The sequence below is a fragment of the Elephas maximus genome, chromosome 4 (assembly GCF_024166365.1).
Source record: "Elephas maximus indicus isolate mEleMax1 chromosome 4, mEleMax1 primary haplotype, whole genome shotgun sequence".
Classification (NCBI taxonomy): Eukaryota; Metazoa; Chordata; class Mammalia; order Proboscidea; family Elephantidae; genus Elephas; species Elephas maximus.
The window spans coordinates 107,411,847-107,431,303 of record NC_064822.1 but is presented as its reverse complement, the minus strand read 5'-3'; the positions used below and the strand labels follow the sequence as shown (position 1 = coordinate 107,431,303).

The 19,457-nt window shown below is 53.1% G+C and overlaps 1 protein-coding gene across 1 annotated transcript; it reads right to left on the bottom strand.

Annotated features, from left to right (window-relative positions):
* Window positions 1-2,778: 2,778 nt before the first annotated feature.
* Window positions 2,779-11,167, bottom strand: TAMALIN (trafficking regulator and scaffold protein tamalin). Its single transcript, XM_049883182.1, has 8 exons — window positions 10,857-11,167; window positions 8,697-8,746; window positions 7,003-7,057; window positions 6,798-6,900; window positions 5,533-5,626; window positions 5,365-5,431; window positions 5,079-5,145; window positions 2,779-4,399 (listed from the first exon to the last, which is right to left on the bottom strand). The coding sequence occupies exons 1-8, from the start codon at window positions 11,106-11,108 to the stop codon at window positions 3,909-3,911; spliced, it is 1,179 nt and encodes a 392-aa protein (XP_049739139.1). The 5' UTR covers window positions 11,109-11,167; the 3' UTR covers window positions 2,779-3,908.
* Window positions 11,168-19,457: the final 8,290 nt, after the last annotated feature.

The window sequence follows — 19,457 nt, the reverse complement described above, 5'->3', positions numbered from 1 at the left end:
CCCCCTCCGCTGAACACGCTCCTTGGTTTAATTTTTAGCATCGCAGCTCGCACATTAGTCACCCGCTGTCACCCACCTACATGGGAGGAGGCTGCTGTGTGGTGCCGTCATCCCATCAGCTGAGAGGTGGGATCCAGCCCCGCCCTGGGCACCCCCTCACCCTCCCCAGGGTGCACACAGGCAGCCTGACTGAGCTAAGCTGGGGAAAGGGGCACTGTCATCACTCCCCAGACTAGCTGCACAGGGGGATGGGGTGGTGGGTGAAGGGTTGGAAATCTGCTCTGGGAGGAGAAAGCTAGGAAGGCCCCTCCAGCTCCCCGCCCCCACAAGGTGCTAGGCTTTGCCCAGGCAGCTGGTCTCCTGGCAGCCCTGTGCACTGGGACCAAAGTGCTAGAGGGCTCCTCCCCTAGACCTGGGCCCCTGGGATCTGCTGTTTGTCATCTCTGCAGAGCAGCTGTTCAAACAGGGAGCTTGGGGAAGCTACCATTTTCTTAATCAAATGTCCTCCCTCCTCAGGATAGCCTGGTGCAAGTTCCCTGGCTGGAGCCACTAGCCAGCCCCAGGGGGATTTCGTGAGAGGGACCCACAGATGCTAGCTACAGATGGAGCAAGGGAGGTCCCACTTCGCCCCCTGCCCAGAGGTGGGGAGATGGTGGCCATCCCCAGGCAGGGCTGGCCTGGAGGAGGTATTCACTAATTTGGGAAGCGTTTGTTGAGCACCTATTGTGCGCAAGGCTCTGTGTTAGGCCCTGGGGTGCACTGTACACAAGACTGGGGTTTCTACTCTCACAGAGACAAAAGAGAGATACAAAAGAAATCTGTGTAATTACCAATTGGGAGTAAGTGCTATGAAGGAAAAAAATAGGGGATCTGAGACAAAGAATAGTGGGGAACGTCCACGTTGAGCATTGTGTTCTTTTGAAGAACTATCTAGATGGGATCAAACTGACAATAGCAACTTGAAAGATTAGATAGGAAGCTTAGGGGGCAGCGAGAGTTTATGTTAATGGAAGAGGAATGATTTGGAAAAGAAGGGTGAGAATGGTTGTGCGAATTGAAGAGAGTGATCAATGTCCCTAAATGGAAAGGGTAGAAAAAGCGGAATTGGTGTTTGTTCTGCAGCAACAACAAAAATTGATGACTGAAAAAAAAAAAAGAATGGGGCAGAGGGAACTATTTCTGGGGAAGTAAAGTTCAAGCTAAGACACAAGAATGGAGGAACGAGTCTTGCAGAGAATATGAAGGGTATTCATTCCAGGTGGAGAGAACAGTGAACACCCTGGTGGCGTAGTGGTTAAGTGCTACGGCTGCTAACCAAGAGACTGGCAGTTTGAATCCACCAGGCGCTCCTCGGGAACTCTATGGGGCAGTTCTACTCTGTCCTATGAGTTGGAATCAACTCGACAGTAGTGGGTTTGTTTTTTTGGTTTGGAAAGAACAGTATGGGCAGAGGCCAGAGGCAGGAAAGAGTGTGGCATATTTGAGGAATAGGGATAGAAAGAATAAAAAAAAAATAGCGTGGCTTAAATATAAAAAGTGAAATGGAAGGAGAAATAATTCACGATTGAAGAAGGAGGCAGGGCCCAGATCCTGGAGGGCTTCACGCAGGGCGCCAGCACATAGTTGCAAAGATCGTACGCTGCACGAAGGCTCCCAAATTGTTGGGTCTGTGTGGCTGCTGTCAACCTAGAAGGGGTGCTGTCTGTACTTGTCTGCCTGGAGGGACAATTTGTTATGGATCAGTCATGGTAAAGAGTTTGGATTTTATACTTTTACTCCAGGGAAAGCCAGAATGGATTTTAAGCAGAAGAGGGTTGTGATCTGATTTCCTTTTTAAAAAGATTGCCCTGACTGCTGTGTGAAGAGGAATGGTTGAGAGGTGAGAGAGGAAGCAAGGAACCCATTCAGGAGGCCAATGTGGTAGTGTAGGGGGAGATGATGGCAGTGGCCAGGCTGGGGAGGTGTCACTTAGACCTCTTAAAGCCACCTCTTGTATGCTGATTACTGCCAGGGAGAAGCACTGCACCAGTGCTGCATGACCCTGGACAGGTTACTTTCCCTCACTTCACAGAAGGTGGTGACTATTTCTTGGAGACGCTTTGAGTACATACTGTATTTATTGAGGGTCTATATGTGCTAGATTGGTCCCTGGGTGGCACAAACGGTTAAATCCTTGACTATGAAAAACTGGTAGTTCAAACTCCCCCAGGAGCACCACAGAAGAAAGGCTCGGTATCTGCTTCCATGAACATTACAGACAAGAAAACCCTATGGAGCTTGGTTCTATTCTGTAACACATGGAGTTGCCATGAGTCAGAATCCACTTGACAACAGGTTTGGTTTTTGCTCTTATGTGCTAGTGCAGGCAAGAAATAATGCACTGAATAAGACAGAAAAGAGTCCTGAGTCCTGCCTCAAGAACCTTACCTTCTAATGGGGAGGAGGCAGACAAAAACCAAAACCCATAAAGGCAAGACAATTTCTGATGCTGATGAGTATTAGGTAGGGATAAAGCAGGGCCCAGTGACGCAGCAACAGAGGGGGTAGGAGTATATTTTAGACTGGGTGGGAAGGACTTTGGGTGGCAACGGAATTCTGAAGGCGCTGTCTGAGACAAGAGCCTGTGCAGAGGCCTCAGGGGAGGTCTGGGTGTGCCAGACATGGCCAGACGGCCAGTGGCCAGAGCAGGCTGCAGGAGGGGGAGACAAACGAGGCAGGCAGGGGTCAGCTCCCACATGAGGAGTTGGAATCTTATTTTTAGTTAAGTATTGGGAAATCATTGAGGCGTTTTATAACAATGATGGAGTGACCAGTGACTGGACCTGTCACAAGTTGGGTAGACAATGGCTCAGGTACCCTGTAGATCTGGCTCCTGCCCCTCAAGGGAAGCCCCAGGCCTGGGGAAGGAAGAAGAACCAGGAGTTCCACAGGGATAGTAAAGGACTTTATACAAGCTTTGGCCACCACCTGTCGTGGGTATTTGGGGAGGGAGGCTCAAGGTTTAGTTAAACAAGAGGCCCAAGTTTTGAAGAGGGTGTGGGGCCTCTAGTTCAGGCCCATACAAGTAGAAATCTCCCAGACGATTTTCCTGGCTGCAGGCTCCAAGCAAATGAGATGTAAAATATAGAGTGTGTGTGTTTGGAGTGGGGGGATGCGCGGTGGAGTCAGAGCTTGCCCGAGCCCAATCCTCCCCCTCAGGCAGTCACCACACTGATACAGATGCAAAAAACCGTCAATTTTATACAGTCTGTGGTTCAGAAGCAACAATAGGAAAATGGTGGAACAGTCTTGCTGCCCCCACCCCACCTGGATGTGCCTATTGCTGTCCCCCAAGGGGCAGAGAACCCAGGACCCCTGCCCAGCCTGACCTGACTTAGTTACAGGCCCTTGACAGTGGCCAAGCCCTTAAGGGTCAAGGCTGGGAGGGAGGGGGCCAGCACCTTTCCCCACTCAGGGGCCCACTGGTTAACTGGAACTGTGTATGTGTAGAGGTGGGAGAATGACCCACAATGGGCCATGTCCCCCTTTCAAGGCTAAGGGTGAGGGATCGAGTAAAGCTGAGAAGAGGGCTTTTGTGGTACAGGTCCCCCACGGGAATTTTCCTGGATACCCCACAAGGCACTACTGACCCACACATAGGATAGACTGCCCTATCTTAGGCCCCTGAACCTCACTCAACCCCAAGCTTGCCAGGCTCTCCCCTGCCAGCTCGCGCTGTGGTTTGGAGGAGGAGGGAAGAAGTCTGGACTCCCCACGCAAAAGAGACATGTCAGGAACCAACCAGGCCTACAGAGCTGGCAAGGACCCTCTCCTGCTGCTCTGGGCTCCCGGGGTCCCCTCACCCCCCTCGTTTTTGCACTGGCTGGAACGAATAAATAAATAAATACCTTCCCCTGCCCGCCCCATCCCTACAGCTGGCTCTCCTCCTCCTCCAGCGAGCGGTTGAGTCCGGGGATGAACTTGAGAAGCCGCCGGCGGAAGCTGCGGTACTTGGTTTTGCGCAGGCCGGTGCCGCACAAGGCTTGCTCACTGGCCTCAGTCCAGAGTGCGCCCGGCGCGCCCCCTCCGACGCCCGTGCACCGCACGCTGGCGCTGCGGCTCAGCAAGGCCCTTGGCGCGGGGGGCAACCCTGAGGCCAGGGCCTCCATGGGGCCCGGGCCTGGGGCGCGGGCGGGGGGTGGCGGGGGCGGCAGTGCGGGTGGCTCTGCGGCCCCAAAGAAGGTGTGGTAGACCGCGTCGTCGGCGTCGCCCCGGGCCTGCCGCGCGCCCCCGCGGGAGCCCCTGGGTGCAGCGAGCAGTGGCCCGAAGGGCAGCGAGCCCGGGAGTAGGCCCGCACCGTAGAGGCAGGAGCGCACGGACTCCAGCGTGTCGTAGATGCTCGGGTCCTTCACCACGATGCCTGCCAGGGGAGAGGACACAGAGGTTGGGCTCAGGCCTGTGGCCAGATTTGTCCTTTGCAGAGGATCAGGGGGTATGGGTGGGAGTTCCTTCCTAGTGACCATCTGGGTGACCCTAGGCAAGTCCTAACCCCTGAGCCCCACTTTCCGCCTCTAAGGCAGAAATTATAAACTGAAATTTCCTATGAAGACCACCGTTACACAGGGCCAGGGAAGGGACCTGACACAACTTTTTTGGGCCTTGGTATTCCCACCTATAAAATGGGGATCATAAGATAAATATCTTCAGAGGGTTGTTGCTGTGAGAATAAACTAGGTGTGTGTGCACAACCCAGGAGAATATTGTACCTAAAGTGCCCTTGTTAATGGCCATCTGACTCATAGTAACCCCACCTGTGCGAAAGAGAGCTGCTCCATAGGTTTTGAGGCTGTTGCCTTTCAGAAGCACATCATCAGGCCTGTCTCCCTGGGAGCTGCTGGCTGGGTTCGAACAGCCAACCTTCAGGATATTAGTCAAGTATTCAACTTTTTGTGCCACCCAGGGACGCCATACTCAAAATAGTAGCTCACAAACCTTCTCCCTTTGGTGGGAGAATAACCCACTAGATAGATCTTAGGCGGAAGCATGGATAGGGGTACCTGTAGGTGAGCAAGTGGCCCTTCACACCCGCATCTACTCACCATGCACCAGCCGCTGCTCCTGCACCATTAGTGATCTGTATTCTCCCCACTTCTCATACAGGGTTTGCTGCAAGAGACACCCCCACCCCACTGTCAGGAGCTAGCAAGAAGCTGGCAGGGGATGGGACACAGACTGAAGGATCAAGGAGTAAACAGACAAAAAGAAACCTCGAGGTTAAAAGGAGGCTCAGACAGATAAATTATCCCCCCCAAAAAAGAGTGGGTATGTAAGGGCAGGGGTGTGGGAAGAGAGGAGCAGAGCCTGGCCAAGACCGGGCTACCTTACCTTCAGGTACTGCAGACGGGCCTCCAGCTCTGCCTTCCGAATTGATGTCCCGTACAGAGTTTCCAGCCTGAGGAGGTTGGGCATCAGAGGCTAAGTGAGTAGGCAGGGTGACAAAACACCCAAAGGCTGAGCCCCGGAATCCCCAGGAACCATGGTGCCTGGACATACCTGAGAACATTGCCCGATGCCTTAATGATGTTAACAATCTCTCGATGCCGGATGCCTTCCACGTTGAGGCCATTGACACTGGCGATAGTGTCCCCTGCCAGGCAGAGAGGGGGTCAGTATCTGCTCCACGGGGCATAACAGTAGACTTCCTGCCCCTTACCTTAGCCAGAAAGGGTAAGCGTAATAACCCTGCAGAATACTCCAGAACCCCCTCCCCGCTCTTCACAGTTCTGAGGAGACCCCTTTTACTATCTCTCACCATCCAATTCAAAGCACATTCACAAAACCGCAGCCATCTTCCACTGCACACAGCCTAGCTGACTGCCAGCTTGTCCTAGCACCCCCAGTCCAGAGGTCAGGGACTTCAGTGGGGCTGGGCTCTCATATGCCCAGATCCTCACTCCACCCTCAGGAAGCTCTGTCCCCACAGACTGAGCCTTCCCAGCCCCCCATGGCTGACCCCAGAGTTGGTTATTTCTGTACAGCCCACAGCCTATTCTCAAGCCAGAGAAGAGGCAGGGTGGGTAGCATCAAACGGAGAACTAACCCTGGCCCCTCTGATACCCTGTGCCACTGCAGGGGCTCCTGACCTTAGACAGGGCATGCCACCATCTCTAAGGGCTCATTTCTCCTGTGAAAAAGAAGATATAGATCCAAAACTACTACTGCAAAGTTGGCTACCAGGGACTTCCAGTAAGTGGGCAAGAAGGTGAGGGGTTAGGGAAGAAAATGGTGATGGAATTGGAGTAGGGGAGTTTGATTTGTGAAATCTCAGACTTCTCTTTCCTAGAACCGGGGGATTCCAGATTTTGCAGGCATCCTTTCCTTGTTAAAGCAAGTAACACAGGTGCCCCAGAATTGGGCAGACTGGGAGCAGCATAGACCCTGATCCCCAGGTCAACCAGATCTAATGGAACTTTGCTCCTTGCTGAACTCCTGCCATCCTGGATTCCCCAGAGGAGGCAGGAGAGCAGCACTAGCTGCAGCTACTATTTACCAGGCACGAGCTCTGTGCCCAGGGACTCCTTCATCCCCTGGGATGGGAGAATGTGTTATTAGTCCCATTTTACAGATAGAACTGCTCAAGGTCACAGAGTAAGTGGCAAATTTGATGGAATCCAAAGCCCAGATTCTATCCACTCTCCTTTCTGGCCTCCCCAAAGTAGGAAGAACAAGGGGAACTGATTTCAAGAGAGATCTGTCACCCCTTCTGCTTGAGAGCAAGGTCCTATTCCTCTCCCAGAGCCCTGTGTCCTAAGCCTCACCAGGTGTGAGTCCAGCCAGCTGGGCAGGGCTGGATTCGTGAACTCGGCAGACAAAGGTCACCATCTCCACGCGCTGCTCCTCCCTGTGGTGAAGGCCATAGGTCTATAACAGGCAAAGGGGTGTTCAGTCTAGCGGTAGAATAAGGTTCATCCATCCCTCAGGCCGGCCTCCTAAACCCTCACCCACTCAATACTCAGATACCACCTGGATCTCAAAGCCGAAGGTCTCGTTATCCTCCTTCTCCAGTGTCAGCACTTTCCTGCAGAAGACACAGTGACATCACATCGAAACTGTCAGAGTCAAAAGGAGCTTGCCAGTTCCATAGCTTGACCCTCCACTAACGCTGGAGTCTGGTCTAAAACCCAGGCAGGGTTCACCGTCTCCAGTGACAATTCTGTCTCCATCACAGATTGTTGGAAACTCCTTCTCCAGATCCAACCCCATGAAGCAGCACAGAATCCACCCACCAGTGGGGTGAGGCACCAGAGGGTGGCTAGGGCCATACCCAGTGAAAGGAGGTTTCTAGTGAACCTCAGGAGTGCCTCGTTCTGACTAGCCAAGGCCCCAAATTGAGGCCCCAGCCTGGAGCCTCCTCTGCTCCACAGCTTTGGGGGAGGGCTAGCCCCACCCCTAAAGGCCAGTCACGAGGCTCAGCCCAGACCACATCTGCTCCTCCCAGCTGCGGTGGGGCCAGCCCACCAGATGTGAAGGCTGGGGGAGGGGAGCCCGGAGGCCGCCCCTTCCCGCACTGAAGGCCTGCCCGCTGGACACAATGGTCTGGAGCTGCTCCAGACCCTGGCCTGCTGGGGGAGCCCAGAGTTTCCTCTGCCCATCCCCACCCCCTTCCTTCCCGCCCAGCCAGAGGCAGAGCTAAAGCAGCTGCCAGAGGCCCCCTCAAGTCTCCCAGTCTCAGAAATGACCCAGGCCTCTCAGGTCCCAGCCTTACCCAGATAAAAAACCAGATACCCCAATATCCCCCCTCAAATGCTGGGCAGCAACTCCAGGCTCCAGCCTAAGCCCCTTCCAACCTGAGCCCCTGCCCACTGTTGAAGGGCAGGCCTTTCTCCTCTGTAGGAATTGGAGGGGGAGGGCAGGGGTGACTGGGAGCTCTCAGTCTACCCCAGTCCCCTGTGGTTTTTCGGAGGGGCTGGCAAATTTTATCTGTGAAGAGCCAAATAGTAAATATTATAGGCTTTTTTTTTTCAGTTGTGGGCCAAAATACCAGTCACATACTGTTTTTTGTTTTTATTTTTACCACCCTTTAAAAGCGTAAAAACCGCTCTTAGCTCAAGGGCCAAACAAGCCAACCTGGCCAGCAGGCTGTAGTTTGCTGATCTGTTTTAGAAAACCCCATGCCCAGATCAGGGCTGGAACACAGGCAGAGAAGGGAAACTGTAGGGTCCGGGGCCCTGGGGCGAGCACTTACTTCTGCCCACACCTATGACCCTTCCTTAGAGGGCCTCACAGGATGGGACCAGCATAGACTGAGACACTGGAGGCAGGGGCAGCCAGGCCAGGCAGCTGGATACAGCTTGGCCACGACCTGAATCATGAGGCTTGCTGGGGCTCACTGAGCCAGCTCAGGAGAGCCCAGGAGGCCTGGGTTAAGCCCTCTCTTACTTCTCCCATCTCCCATTGATCTAGAGCTCCCCAGGGAGGGGTAACTGGCAGGGACTGGGGGTGGGTTGAGGAGCACCTGATGACTCAAAAGTCCCCACCTCCTTTCTCTGCCACCCCCTTCACACAGCCCACACCCCCACCTGCCCCTGACTCCCATCAGGGAGCCGTATTTAAGGGGTGGAGAATGACTACCCCTGGCTGTCACGCTCTCTTCTCCCCTCTCCCCCAGCACTTCACGCATGTGGACCAGGGCAGGGGCTGGGGTGGCGGTGACTCACCGCTGCTGTTCAGGACTCTGGCCGAGATTCTTCCAGTGGAATCCTGATCCCTGCGAGGGAAGAGGGAAGGAGCAGCAGGTGAGAAGGTAGCTGTGCTTGAGCAGATGTAGACAGCCCTACTCTGGGAGGTCCCTCACCTGGACTGCAGCCCTGGACCTAGCACTTCAGTTCCTGTTGCCTGTCTGTCCCCGGTCCCAGCTCCACACCTGCTTTGCTGTTGGTGTAACTAGTTGCTGAGTGCCACTATTTGTGTCACTCCACAGATTTCTCCTCAGGTTTTACCCCCACAGCCTGCAGGGAATGGGGCGGGGGGGGGGCATAACAGCCTTTCTGGGTTCCAGATGGGTGAACCTCTACCCCCTGCAGGTTTCCAAGCTGGGTCGGGGGGTGAGTTTCATTACTTTAGAATGGTTTCCATCCCCAGGGCGAATGTCTCTAGGGTTCAAGCCTTCCAGACCCTTAAAGCTGAGGCAGGGGCTCTCATCAGGTGAGATTCAAAGAAGGGCAGGGGCCCCTGGGCTCACCTATCAAGGCACTCTGGGGACCCCCTGCTGGCAGGTCACTCTCCACCTAATTTCTCAGTCAGAGACAGTGGAGAGCCCCAGGCCTAAAAAAAAAAAAAATTTTTTTTTTTTTTTTTTTGGCCCAAATTCCAGGCTGAATATGGAAGGGCAGTGGACAAAGGTGCAGAGCCTTGTCCCTCACAGCACATGCTGTTTCAGGACCAGATGTGGGTCCCAACTGTAGGTTCAGTTTCACCTGGGTCTTTTGACATTGTCATTTTTTTTTATGACAAAAAATCTCAGACCTCCAATAAAAAACTCCCTAAATTTAAGGAGGGAGATTGGGAGATTTTTGGGGGGGGGGGGAGGGGTGACAGAGTTGAAGGTTCCTACCTTTTCAAGACCCTAGAGAAACTAAAGCAGTCTCTCCTCCTCCCTAAATTATTGCTCCATGTGGGAGGCCCTGTCTCAGATCGGCCCTTTCCCTGTATGTCCCAAACAGCCTCTGGCCTTCCTGGTCTGTGCCCTTGTCAATCCTCCCCTCAAGCTGCCCCAAGTCAAGGAAGAGAGGAGGCCCTCTTTCTCCAGAACCAAAGATTAGCCTCAGTGCTGGGGGCAGTTCCCAAATGGGCCAAGGAGGAGGGACTGGGCAGCATAGAGAGACCCCTTTGTCTCTCAACCGGATTTTCATAAAATGCAAATTCTCAACAAGCTGTTCATTGTGTGGGGGGGATTCCGGGGGACAGGGGAGGAGGAGGGGGCTGAGTGGGGAAAGGCCACCAGGCCCGTCTTAACCTGGGTCTTGTAGTCTCTGCTTCTGGGCGCTCATGTCCCTCATGTCCCCTCGGGCCAGAGGAAGAGCCTCAGCGAGTGGGATTCAGAGGGCGGGTGCGGCCTGCATCCTTCCTGCCCCGCGGGTGCCCTGCTACCCCTCCCACCGTGTCCGGTCCCGGCCAGAGTCCAGGGAGCTGTGGCCCTAGTACCCCTGACCTGTTGCAAGGCAGCAGGCCCAGAACCCAGGAGTCGGGCCATCCCCTCGGAAGGGCGTGCTTTCCCAAGTCAGCGGGGTCCCACGCACGTCCACCTTGTGAGAACTCACACGACGCGTCCAGCTGCCCTCCCTCTCCCACCAAGGGCTCTCGGACCCTCAACATGTCTGGGGAAGCGGCAGGACCCCATCTCTAGCCCTCCCTGCTTCAGCTGGAGGAGAAGCCCTGGCAAGGGGGTCCTGAGACACCTGGACATGGAGAGGAGGAACTAAGGGGGTGCAGAAAGCCAGATGGAGCGAGTAGGAGTCGGGGGTGTTGGGAAGGAAACAGAGGGAGTGAGATGGGGCGGCGGCGTGTAGGGACTGGAGTTGAGAGCCACCGAGATGGCGGGGTCTGGAGGCGGGGGCCACAGCCTTCAGAGCAGCAGGGGCTGGGGGTGGGGGAGGTTGGAGTCTTCTGGGGAGGGAAAGAAGGGAAGTGAGCGGGTTCTGAACACGTCGAGGGGGGTCAGACAGGCTGGGGAAAAATGGGGGCGACTCAGTGGACATGTTGTGGGGTCAGCAGGCACTGATGGGGGTGTTACCGGCTTTCCCAGGCTCTGGGGAAGGGACGCTGGAGCACACTAAGAGCTGGGGGGCCGCGGGGGTTACTGGGGTGGGAGGACGCACCTTTCGGCGGGGCAGGGTGCCCCCGGACACGGCGAGCGCGCGATACAGCTCGGCGGGGTGATAGTCCTCCAGCGCCGCGTACAGCTCGTCCCCGGGGGCGCCAGGGGCGGCGGCTGCGGCCGGGGGGCCCGAGGCCGGGGTCGGAGCCGGGGCGGCGGGAGCGACTTCCGAGTCCGGAGCCGGGGCGGCGGGGTCCGGGGCAGCCGCCGCATCATCCTTCTGCTGCAGCTTCCTGAGGCGGCGGAGGGTCATGGCTCCGGCGCGGGGCGCCCCTCGGCGGCGGCGCTCGCTCCGCTCGGCGGCGCGGGCAGCGGCTCGGGAATGCCAGCCCGGCGGCCGCGGGTCTCCTCCCTTTATAGGTTCCCGGAGCCGGCAGGGAGCAGGGCGCGAGGGGCGTGGCCTCCCTGAGGCCCCACCCCCAGAGCGGCAGGCCCCGCCCCCTGGGGCCGCGGGTCGCCAAGGCAGCCAGCCAAGGGCTCGTCCCCACCCCCAGCGCTCGAGGCTGGGGAATTTGGTGTCCGGGGAACTTGGGGACCCGGGCCCTCAGTGGGGAAAACCTCTCCTCGGAGGGGAAAGGAGAAGCAGGGCGCCCCAGGGCGAACCCGCGGGCTCCTTGATACCTGGAGGGGGTCTGTAAGGGGGCATGTGAGCCAGAATTGAAATTTGGGGATGGATGGCTTTAGAGACTCATGGAGGGCCTGGGAAGGGGGCAGTATGCGACCTTGTAAGGGGTTTGGGGACCCCGGAGGAAGATTTAAGGAGATCCAGGGGGCTGCGGGAGACTTGAGGCAAGGAAAGAGAGGCTGCTGCGCTGTGCAGGGGAAGGGGTGTGGACAGAGGGCTGGGGGGTGAAGTCCCTGAAGAAGGAGGGAGCAGAAGCCCCTGACCTGACAGTGCAGAAGCCCCCAGGAGTGAGGGGGCCGGGGATTTCCTGAGGAGAGTTGACGGGGTCTGCCTCCCCTTCCCGTGCCTAGAAGAAAGGGAAGAGGCAGAAAGCTAGAAAGCAGGAGGCTTAATTAGTTCTAGTCTATCCCTCAGCGAATCCTTCAGCAGATCAGGAGTGGCCCCTTCTGGATAAACCTCCCCTCAGCTCCTGAAGTTGGGGCTCAGATTTCCATTTGCCGGCAGACAGGTCCTTACTGTAGGGTTGTCTGTAGGGAGGGAGATGTGCCTGAGCTGAGCAGCTGCTTTAGGGACCATCCCCAGGGCTGTTACTGTGGCTGCCAGCCCACAGGAGAGGCGGGGATGGCCCAGCCAAAATCTCTGTCGTCAGTAGTACCAGAATAAGAAGTGAGAGGAGGAAATAGAAGGCCGTGCCTGGCATCTGAAGAGCAGCTAGCCACCACATGGCGTCAGCACCAGAAGGTGGGGGCCCCACATCCAGACATTGGCCACTGAACGGAGGTAGTGACGTACAGGTGCGCTGTCCCCATCTGTCCCCTCCTCCTCCAATCTTTCCAAGTCTGTGTCATGCCTTTATAGCTCACACTTATGGAGCGTTTACCATGTACCATGTGCACTGTGGTGTGTGTGTACTTGCACATACATGGATTAATTCATTTAATCCTCATAACAACCCTATGAAATAGGTACTGTTATCATCCCGTACAGCTGGGAAACTCAGGCCCAGAAGGGCTAAGTAACTTGCCCTAGGCCACTCAGTAGCAGGGCTGGGAGTTAAATCCATGCAGCCTGGTTTCTCAGGCCTGCAGTGTTAACCTCTATGTGATGCTGTCTTCTTCAATTCTTCCTTCATTCAACATTTAAGCCCTGCTCCATGCCAGGTACTGGCTAGGCACTGGGGTTACAGAAGCTCTTGGTCTGGCAGGGAGATGTAGATGTACCATGTGCTGTGTTAGCTGCAAGACATAGGGAGTACAGAGGGCAAGTGGTCACGTCTACCTAGGGAGAGGAGGGAAGGCTTTCTCTATCTCCTGTCTGTCTCAGTTCACAGGTCTGTCATGTCTCCTTGTCTTCCTCCATCTGTCTCTTCCCCATCCCCAGGCCCCTGGGCCCCCAGCCCCTGTAGGAGGTGTGGATGCGGGGGAGGGTGCTTTTCCACCTCTCAGGGATTGCACACGTCCAGATGGCTAGAGGATTGTTTGCTGAGGGGCAGGGGGTGGATTGGGGATTGCAAAGAGCCAAGAGCCAGCTCCCTTGTGCCTTCCTCTTTCTCCCCCCACCTCCTCTCTTGGCACCACAAAGTGGCCATCAGCTGAGGGACCGAGGGGGTGGCAGTGGGGAAACATGGGACTGTATTGTGAAGCATTAGCACAGATGGACCCCTGGACCGTCTGTTGTCTGCTTCTGACAGACGGCATCTGTGTTGGGGTGGGGGTGGGAGGTGAAGGAAGGCAATGGTTTCTGTTCTGTCCATTTCAGTGCTTATTCCTGAAAGGCATCTTGGACAACCACCTCTGGAAATGACCACCATCCCAACCCTATTCCCTGCCTGAAACCTGGAGAAGTAGATGCCACAGGAGTCACACGGTTCCTGTGTCTAACAGCCCTGTGAGACAGTCCTCAGGCAGACATGGAGGCAGCAGTCACACCTCAGTTTATGGAGGTCAGTTTGTCTCCCTGCCACCGAGTGAGAGCACAAAGAACTGAAGTTCACACCTCAGGCTCCTTCCTCCTGCCAGGCAGAAAGCTCTAGAGAACCCTAGAATGAGGGTGGGCCAGGAGCTGCAATTTCTTTCAGGACCATCACATGATTTCCTCAAATCCTGGAGTTTCAGAGCTGGAAAGGGCCTTGGATAGCATGTGGACCAAGCCCTCATTTAATGGAGGAGCAAACTGAGGCCAGGGAGGGAAAGGCAGTAGCAGAATAGGCACTAAAACTCAGGTCTCGTGATGAGACTGGGTGTTTTCCCACCTGTGCTGTTTGATTCAGCTGCTCATAGCACCTCCATCCCCTCCTCTCTCCGCAGAGACCTGTGCCTGCTTTCTCCTCCCTAATCACCCCAATTTCTCCAGGGAGATGATGGGGGGAGCCCAGAATACCACACTGTAGGGTGGTGATGCCCTCTGGTGGCCAAGGGTCTCTTGATAGAAAATCTTCAAACCAGACTAAGGCTGGCCACCACTGGTGCCAGACTCCACCTGGCCCAGCCCGGACAGCTGGGGATCCCAGCCAGGTGTAAGGATCCCCCACAGCTCCTCTCCCTCCTGATCTGTGTTCAGCTGAGACACCAAGCTCCACCCTTGTCATCGAGTTCTTGAAGCTCACACCTGTGACACTTCGAAAGTTGGCTTTTTTGATCTCAGCTGATGCTGCCCTGCTGCAGGTGAAATTCCCCAGAGAGAAGGCAGACAGCTGGTGGGCCTTCTCGAGGCAGTAAACCGCAAACACCTGACAGTACATATGTGGCCCCTTCTCCAACTCCCTGGGACTTTTTCCTAAGCCTAAATCTTTTGTCTAGCATCTTTTCTTCTCCTCATCCTATCCCCTGCAGTCCCTTAAAGCTTGGGGAGTGGGGGGCACGGTCTGCACATAGCCTGCAAACACACCCCAGGACCCTTCCCCCTCAGTATACCTCCCTCCAGTAAGCCTCCACACAAAACCCCATCACTCTGGCTCCTCAGACACCTGTACTCAACCTGTACCTCATTCCCGGGCATGTTTCTCTCTTTCAGAACGAGCTCCCCAAGTTTCTTCTTCTTTTTGATTCGCCTGTCCCTGGGTGGTAAAAATGGTTCATGCTCTTGGCTGCTAACTGAACGGTCGGTGGCTCAAGTCCGCTCAGAAGCTCAGAAGAAGGGCCTGGAGATCTACTTCTAAAAAATCGGCCATTGAAAACCCTATGGAACCTTCATCAAAAAGGACATCCAAGTAGCCAACAAATATATGAAAAGATGTTCATGATTATTAGCAATTCCAAAACCAAAAAACCAAACCCATTGCCATTGAGTCGAGTCTGATTCATATTGACCCTATAAGACAGAGTAGAACTGCCCCATATGGTTTCTGAGAGCACCTGATAGATTTGAACTGCTGACCTTTTGGTCAGCAGCCATAGCTCTTAACCACTACACCACCAGGGCAAATCAAAACTGTAATAAGATACCATCTTACCCCAGCTAAAATGGCACTGATTTAAAAAAAAAAAAAAAAAACAGATAACAAATGTTGGCACGACTGTGGGGAGATTGGAACGCTTATCCACTGCTGGCAGAGCTGTAAAATGATACAGCCGCTATGGAAAACAGCATGGCACTTTCTCAAAAAACTAGAACTACCCTATGATCCAGCAATTCCATTCCTAGGTATATTATACACTAGAGACCTAAAAATAATGATGCAAAGAGACATTTGCACACCTATGTTCATTGCTGCTTTATTCACAATAGCAAATAAATGGAAACAAACAAAGTGCCCATCAACAGATGAATAAATAAGCAAACTGTGGTATGTACATACCGTGGAGCACTATGCAACCATAAAGAGCAATGATGAATCCTCAAAACATAACATGGATGGACCTGGAGGGCATCGTGCTAAGTGAAATATGTCAGGCACATATATAAAGACAAATATTATTTGACCTCTCTTTCATAAGACAAGAATAGATACATATAGAGAGACCAATGTTCATTGGTGGTTACCAGGGAGAGAAGGGAGAGAGGGGAATGTACACTTTAGATCATAGAGACTTTTTTTTTTTTTGGTGATGGGAAAAATGGCACCAAATATGGATGTGGTGAGCACAGCACAACCAAAATAAAATGCGTGTCTGATCACATATGGATGGGTATAGGCATGTTGGTATACGGTTAGGTACAGGTGTGTACATAGGTGAGAACAAATAGAAGTATCTATAGGTACGTGTAAATACAAATGTGTGAGTGCAGGCACATACGGTCACTGAAGACACAAATATGGATACTCCACAGACATAACCAAACACCTTTCAGGATTGGTTTTCTGGATTTGAAAGCTTGGGACCATAGTCTCACGGGACAACTCAGTCAACTGGCACAACACAGCTCACGAAAATCATGACCTGCATCCTAGTGAAGTGAGTAGCATCTGAGGTCTTAAAAGCTTGTGAGCGGCCATCTAAGACATGACTACGGGTCTCGTCTCACTAGAGAAAAACAGTAAGAAGGTAACCAAAAGCTCAGAGAAGAAACAAGTCTACACGAGCCACAACATCATATACCTTAAGACCAGAGGAACAAGATGGTGCATGACTACCACCACTGACTGGGGTCGAATAGGTGGTCCCAGATAGAACGGGAGAAAAATGTAGAGCAGAGCTCAAATTCTTATCAAAAAAAAAAAGTGCCAGTCAAACTGGAATAGTAGAGAACAGAGAACTCCCTGAGACTATCGCCCTGAGACACTCTTTATAGCTAGAACTGGGCCTTTCCCCTAAGATCACCCTTTAGCAAAATAGCAGAGTGACACACAAAATAAAGGATATTACCCGTAAGATCTTAAACACTCTACTTAAAAGCCATCAGTACGAAACCAAAAGGTCAACAATTACTCAAAAGTAAAGATGAGAAGATAATGGGGTAGGGAAACCAGAGAACTGGAAATGGAACAAACAAAACATTAAAGAGAATGTTGACACATCGTGATAAATATAACTAATGTCACTGAACAATTTCTTCGGAAATTGTCAAATGGGAATCTAACTTGCTGTGTAAACTTTCACCAAAAACTCAGTTAAAAAAAAGGAAAGAAAACCCTATGGAGCACAGTTCTACTCTGACACACAAGGGGTCACGATGAGTTGGAGTTGACTCAAAAGCAGCTGGTTTTTGGCCCTGGCTCCTCACACTGAGGATAGGACTTGGCTTACGGTTGCGGGGTAAACAGTAGAGATCTGGCTAATGGACAAGGCCTGGGTAACACTTCTTCCTAGGTAACACCAAAATGTCAGGGACCATTTTGCCCATTGGGTGGGGATAAGAGGGTGTCTCTGGCTTAAACAGGTTAATTTGAATGGCAGAAGGAAGGAGGGGTTAGCTGTCCAATTTTCCTTACAGCATTCACACACCACTCCGAAGACAGGGTATCTATTTTACCCTTGCCTGGATACCTAACAGTCAACAGTCCCCACCCCCACAGAGGAAATGGGGGAGAGAGGAATCTTGCCCCCACCAACCTGCTCTAAGCCGTTGCCATGGAGTCAATTCCGACTCATAGTAACCCTATAGGACAGGGTAGAACTGCCCCGTACGGTTTCCAAGGAGCACCTGGTGGATTTGAACTGCTGACCTTTTGGTTAGCAGCCATAGCACTTAACCACTACACCACCAGGGTTTCCACCAATGTGCTCTAGCTTTAGGGAACCATCAGCAAGCTCAGGCCCCTCTGGAATCTAGCTCAAGTCTATGAGCTTTGGTGTGGTCATTTCAGGGCCCTGAACTGGAATGGAAGAAGAGCTTAATGGGGGCCCTCTCTGGGAACTGCCACTTGTCTAAGCTGGGAGGTGGGAGGGAGAGAGCCTGGGCTTCAGCTGGCTCTCCGGTCTGCCAGGAATGAGGGGCTGGGTCCCCAGTCGCATGACATTGCCTCTTGAGGGAGGCATGGACAGCCGGTGGGCAGCTGACTGGGTGGGGAGTGTCTGTTTTTCTTAGTGGCTCCTATTGCCCAACAATTTCCAAGGGATAGGGTGTGTGTATGAGAGAGAGGGAAAGAGAAAGCGCGTGTACTGGGGCCCAGGGGAGTGAACCCAGCAGCAGGGCCAATCCAGTACAGCCCAAAGACCCGAATCTAGGAGGCCTGGGAGTAGGAGCAGGGTAGATGCTGCAGTTTAACAGCGTTGGATATGGGCAACCTCTGGGTCTAGTTCCGCCCAGAGGCCAGGCACCATTTTGCCTCTTGGCTGGGGATAGGAAGGTGTTTCTGGCTTGGACAGGATAAATTAAAGGGGCAGAGGAGGAAAGGTTAACTCTCCAGCTTTCCTTACAGCATTCCACATCGTTCCCAAGACATAGTATTTACTTATTTTACCCTGCCTCATTTCAAAACAGGCACAAATAACTAAGACAGAAAATAACTGGGGCTCTTAGGGCTCCATCCTCCCCAGATCTCTTCTGTCCTGTCTCTTCTTTTTGGCAAACACATCTACTCAGTTGCTTCATCCCCAGCTCCCTTGCCCTCTCCAACCCTAAACACATATGCAAGGCTGCAGTCTAAGACTCTCCTGCTTACTCCAAACCCAAATCAGCTCCCTTCTTTCCTTCACCATTCCTATCTGATCAAGTCCCAAACCTGTGGATTCTGTCCACTGCCCCTCCTCTCCTCCTTTTCCTGCTGGTCCACCACTACAACCACCTTCCCTCGGGCTCACTTCCTGCTCCCCTAGATCACTGCTGTTACCTCCGAGGTCATCCCTGTGATCTTCCCAAACACAAACAGGATCACATTGCTCCCCTTCTTAAAACTTTTCAATGGCCCTACATCAGCAATGACAAATAGGTTTTAATTTCAGCGTGCTGTCGAGAATTTGGAGGCCAAGTTCAGAATCAAGAGGAAAAAATTAGCACAGTCTGAGGTGGCTGTCAGAGGAAGAAGTGGTGGCGCTTGTGCTACATATTTGCCATTGGTGGCCCCCAGGATGAAATTTTAGCTTCCCCGCATATAAACTACTCCAGCAGACCCCCCTCATGGCACTGCTGGTTCCCTTGCTCTAGCTATATACTGAACACCTGAGAGGGGTGAATGGCAACACCGTTTTTTATTAAAACACCCTCCTGTCCTCATTCCACAGGCCAATGGCTACTCCAAAGAGAGGAGTCACCCCTCTTACCCTCGACCTCCAGTCTCTCCTGTGCTCCCACAGCATGCTGTGTCTACCTCCATCATAGTACTTACCTCATGCCACTGTATTATCTATTTACTAAAGAGCCCTGCTGGGTCAATGGTTGAAGCACTCAGCTGCTAATGGAAAGACTAGCCCTTTGAACCTACCATTGGCTCCATAGAAGACCTGGCAGTCTGCTCCTGTAAACATTACAGCCTAGGAAACCCTATGGGGAAGTTCTACTATGTCTTATAGAGAAGCTGAGTTGCAGTTAACTCAATCGCACACCATATTTACTAGCCTATTCCACGAGGCAGGGAGCCCTTGCAGGGCAGGGACCACCCACACTCTGTTTTCCCCTAGCCCCCTCATTTGTGCTTCCATAACACCTTGCGTATGCTCTGAACGGGACTTGCCAAAATCTGCTTTACTCTTGTCTGTATACAAATCCTATCTCCCCATTTAGACTATAAGCTTCTTAAAGAGCACAGACCATGAATTGTTCATCTTTGTGTCCTGCCTACTGCTTTACGAACTAAGGTGGCTCAACAAATGTTATTAAATAGAGCCCAGTCCAACTAGTTGTTCCATAAACCTTCCTACACCAAAACCCCCATCCTTGGCTTCAAAGGAGCATTCTCAGATGGATGCAAGGCTATTCGCCATATCCTTTAAATCCCATCCTACTGACCATGGGACGCCCGACAACTTTTGTGACTACATTCCACACAAGCTTGAACTATGTGAAAATACCTTCCTGTCCATTCCTGGACTGATCCAAATCTTTCTCCATCTCCCCTCCCCTTCCTCTTTATGCATCCCTCTTATGTGTGAGTCAGTC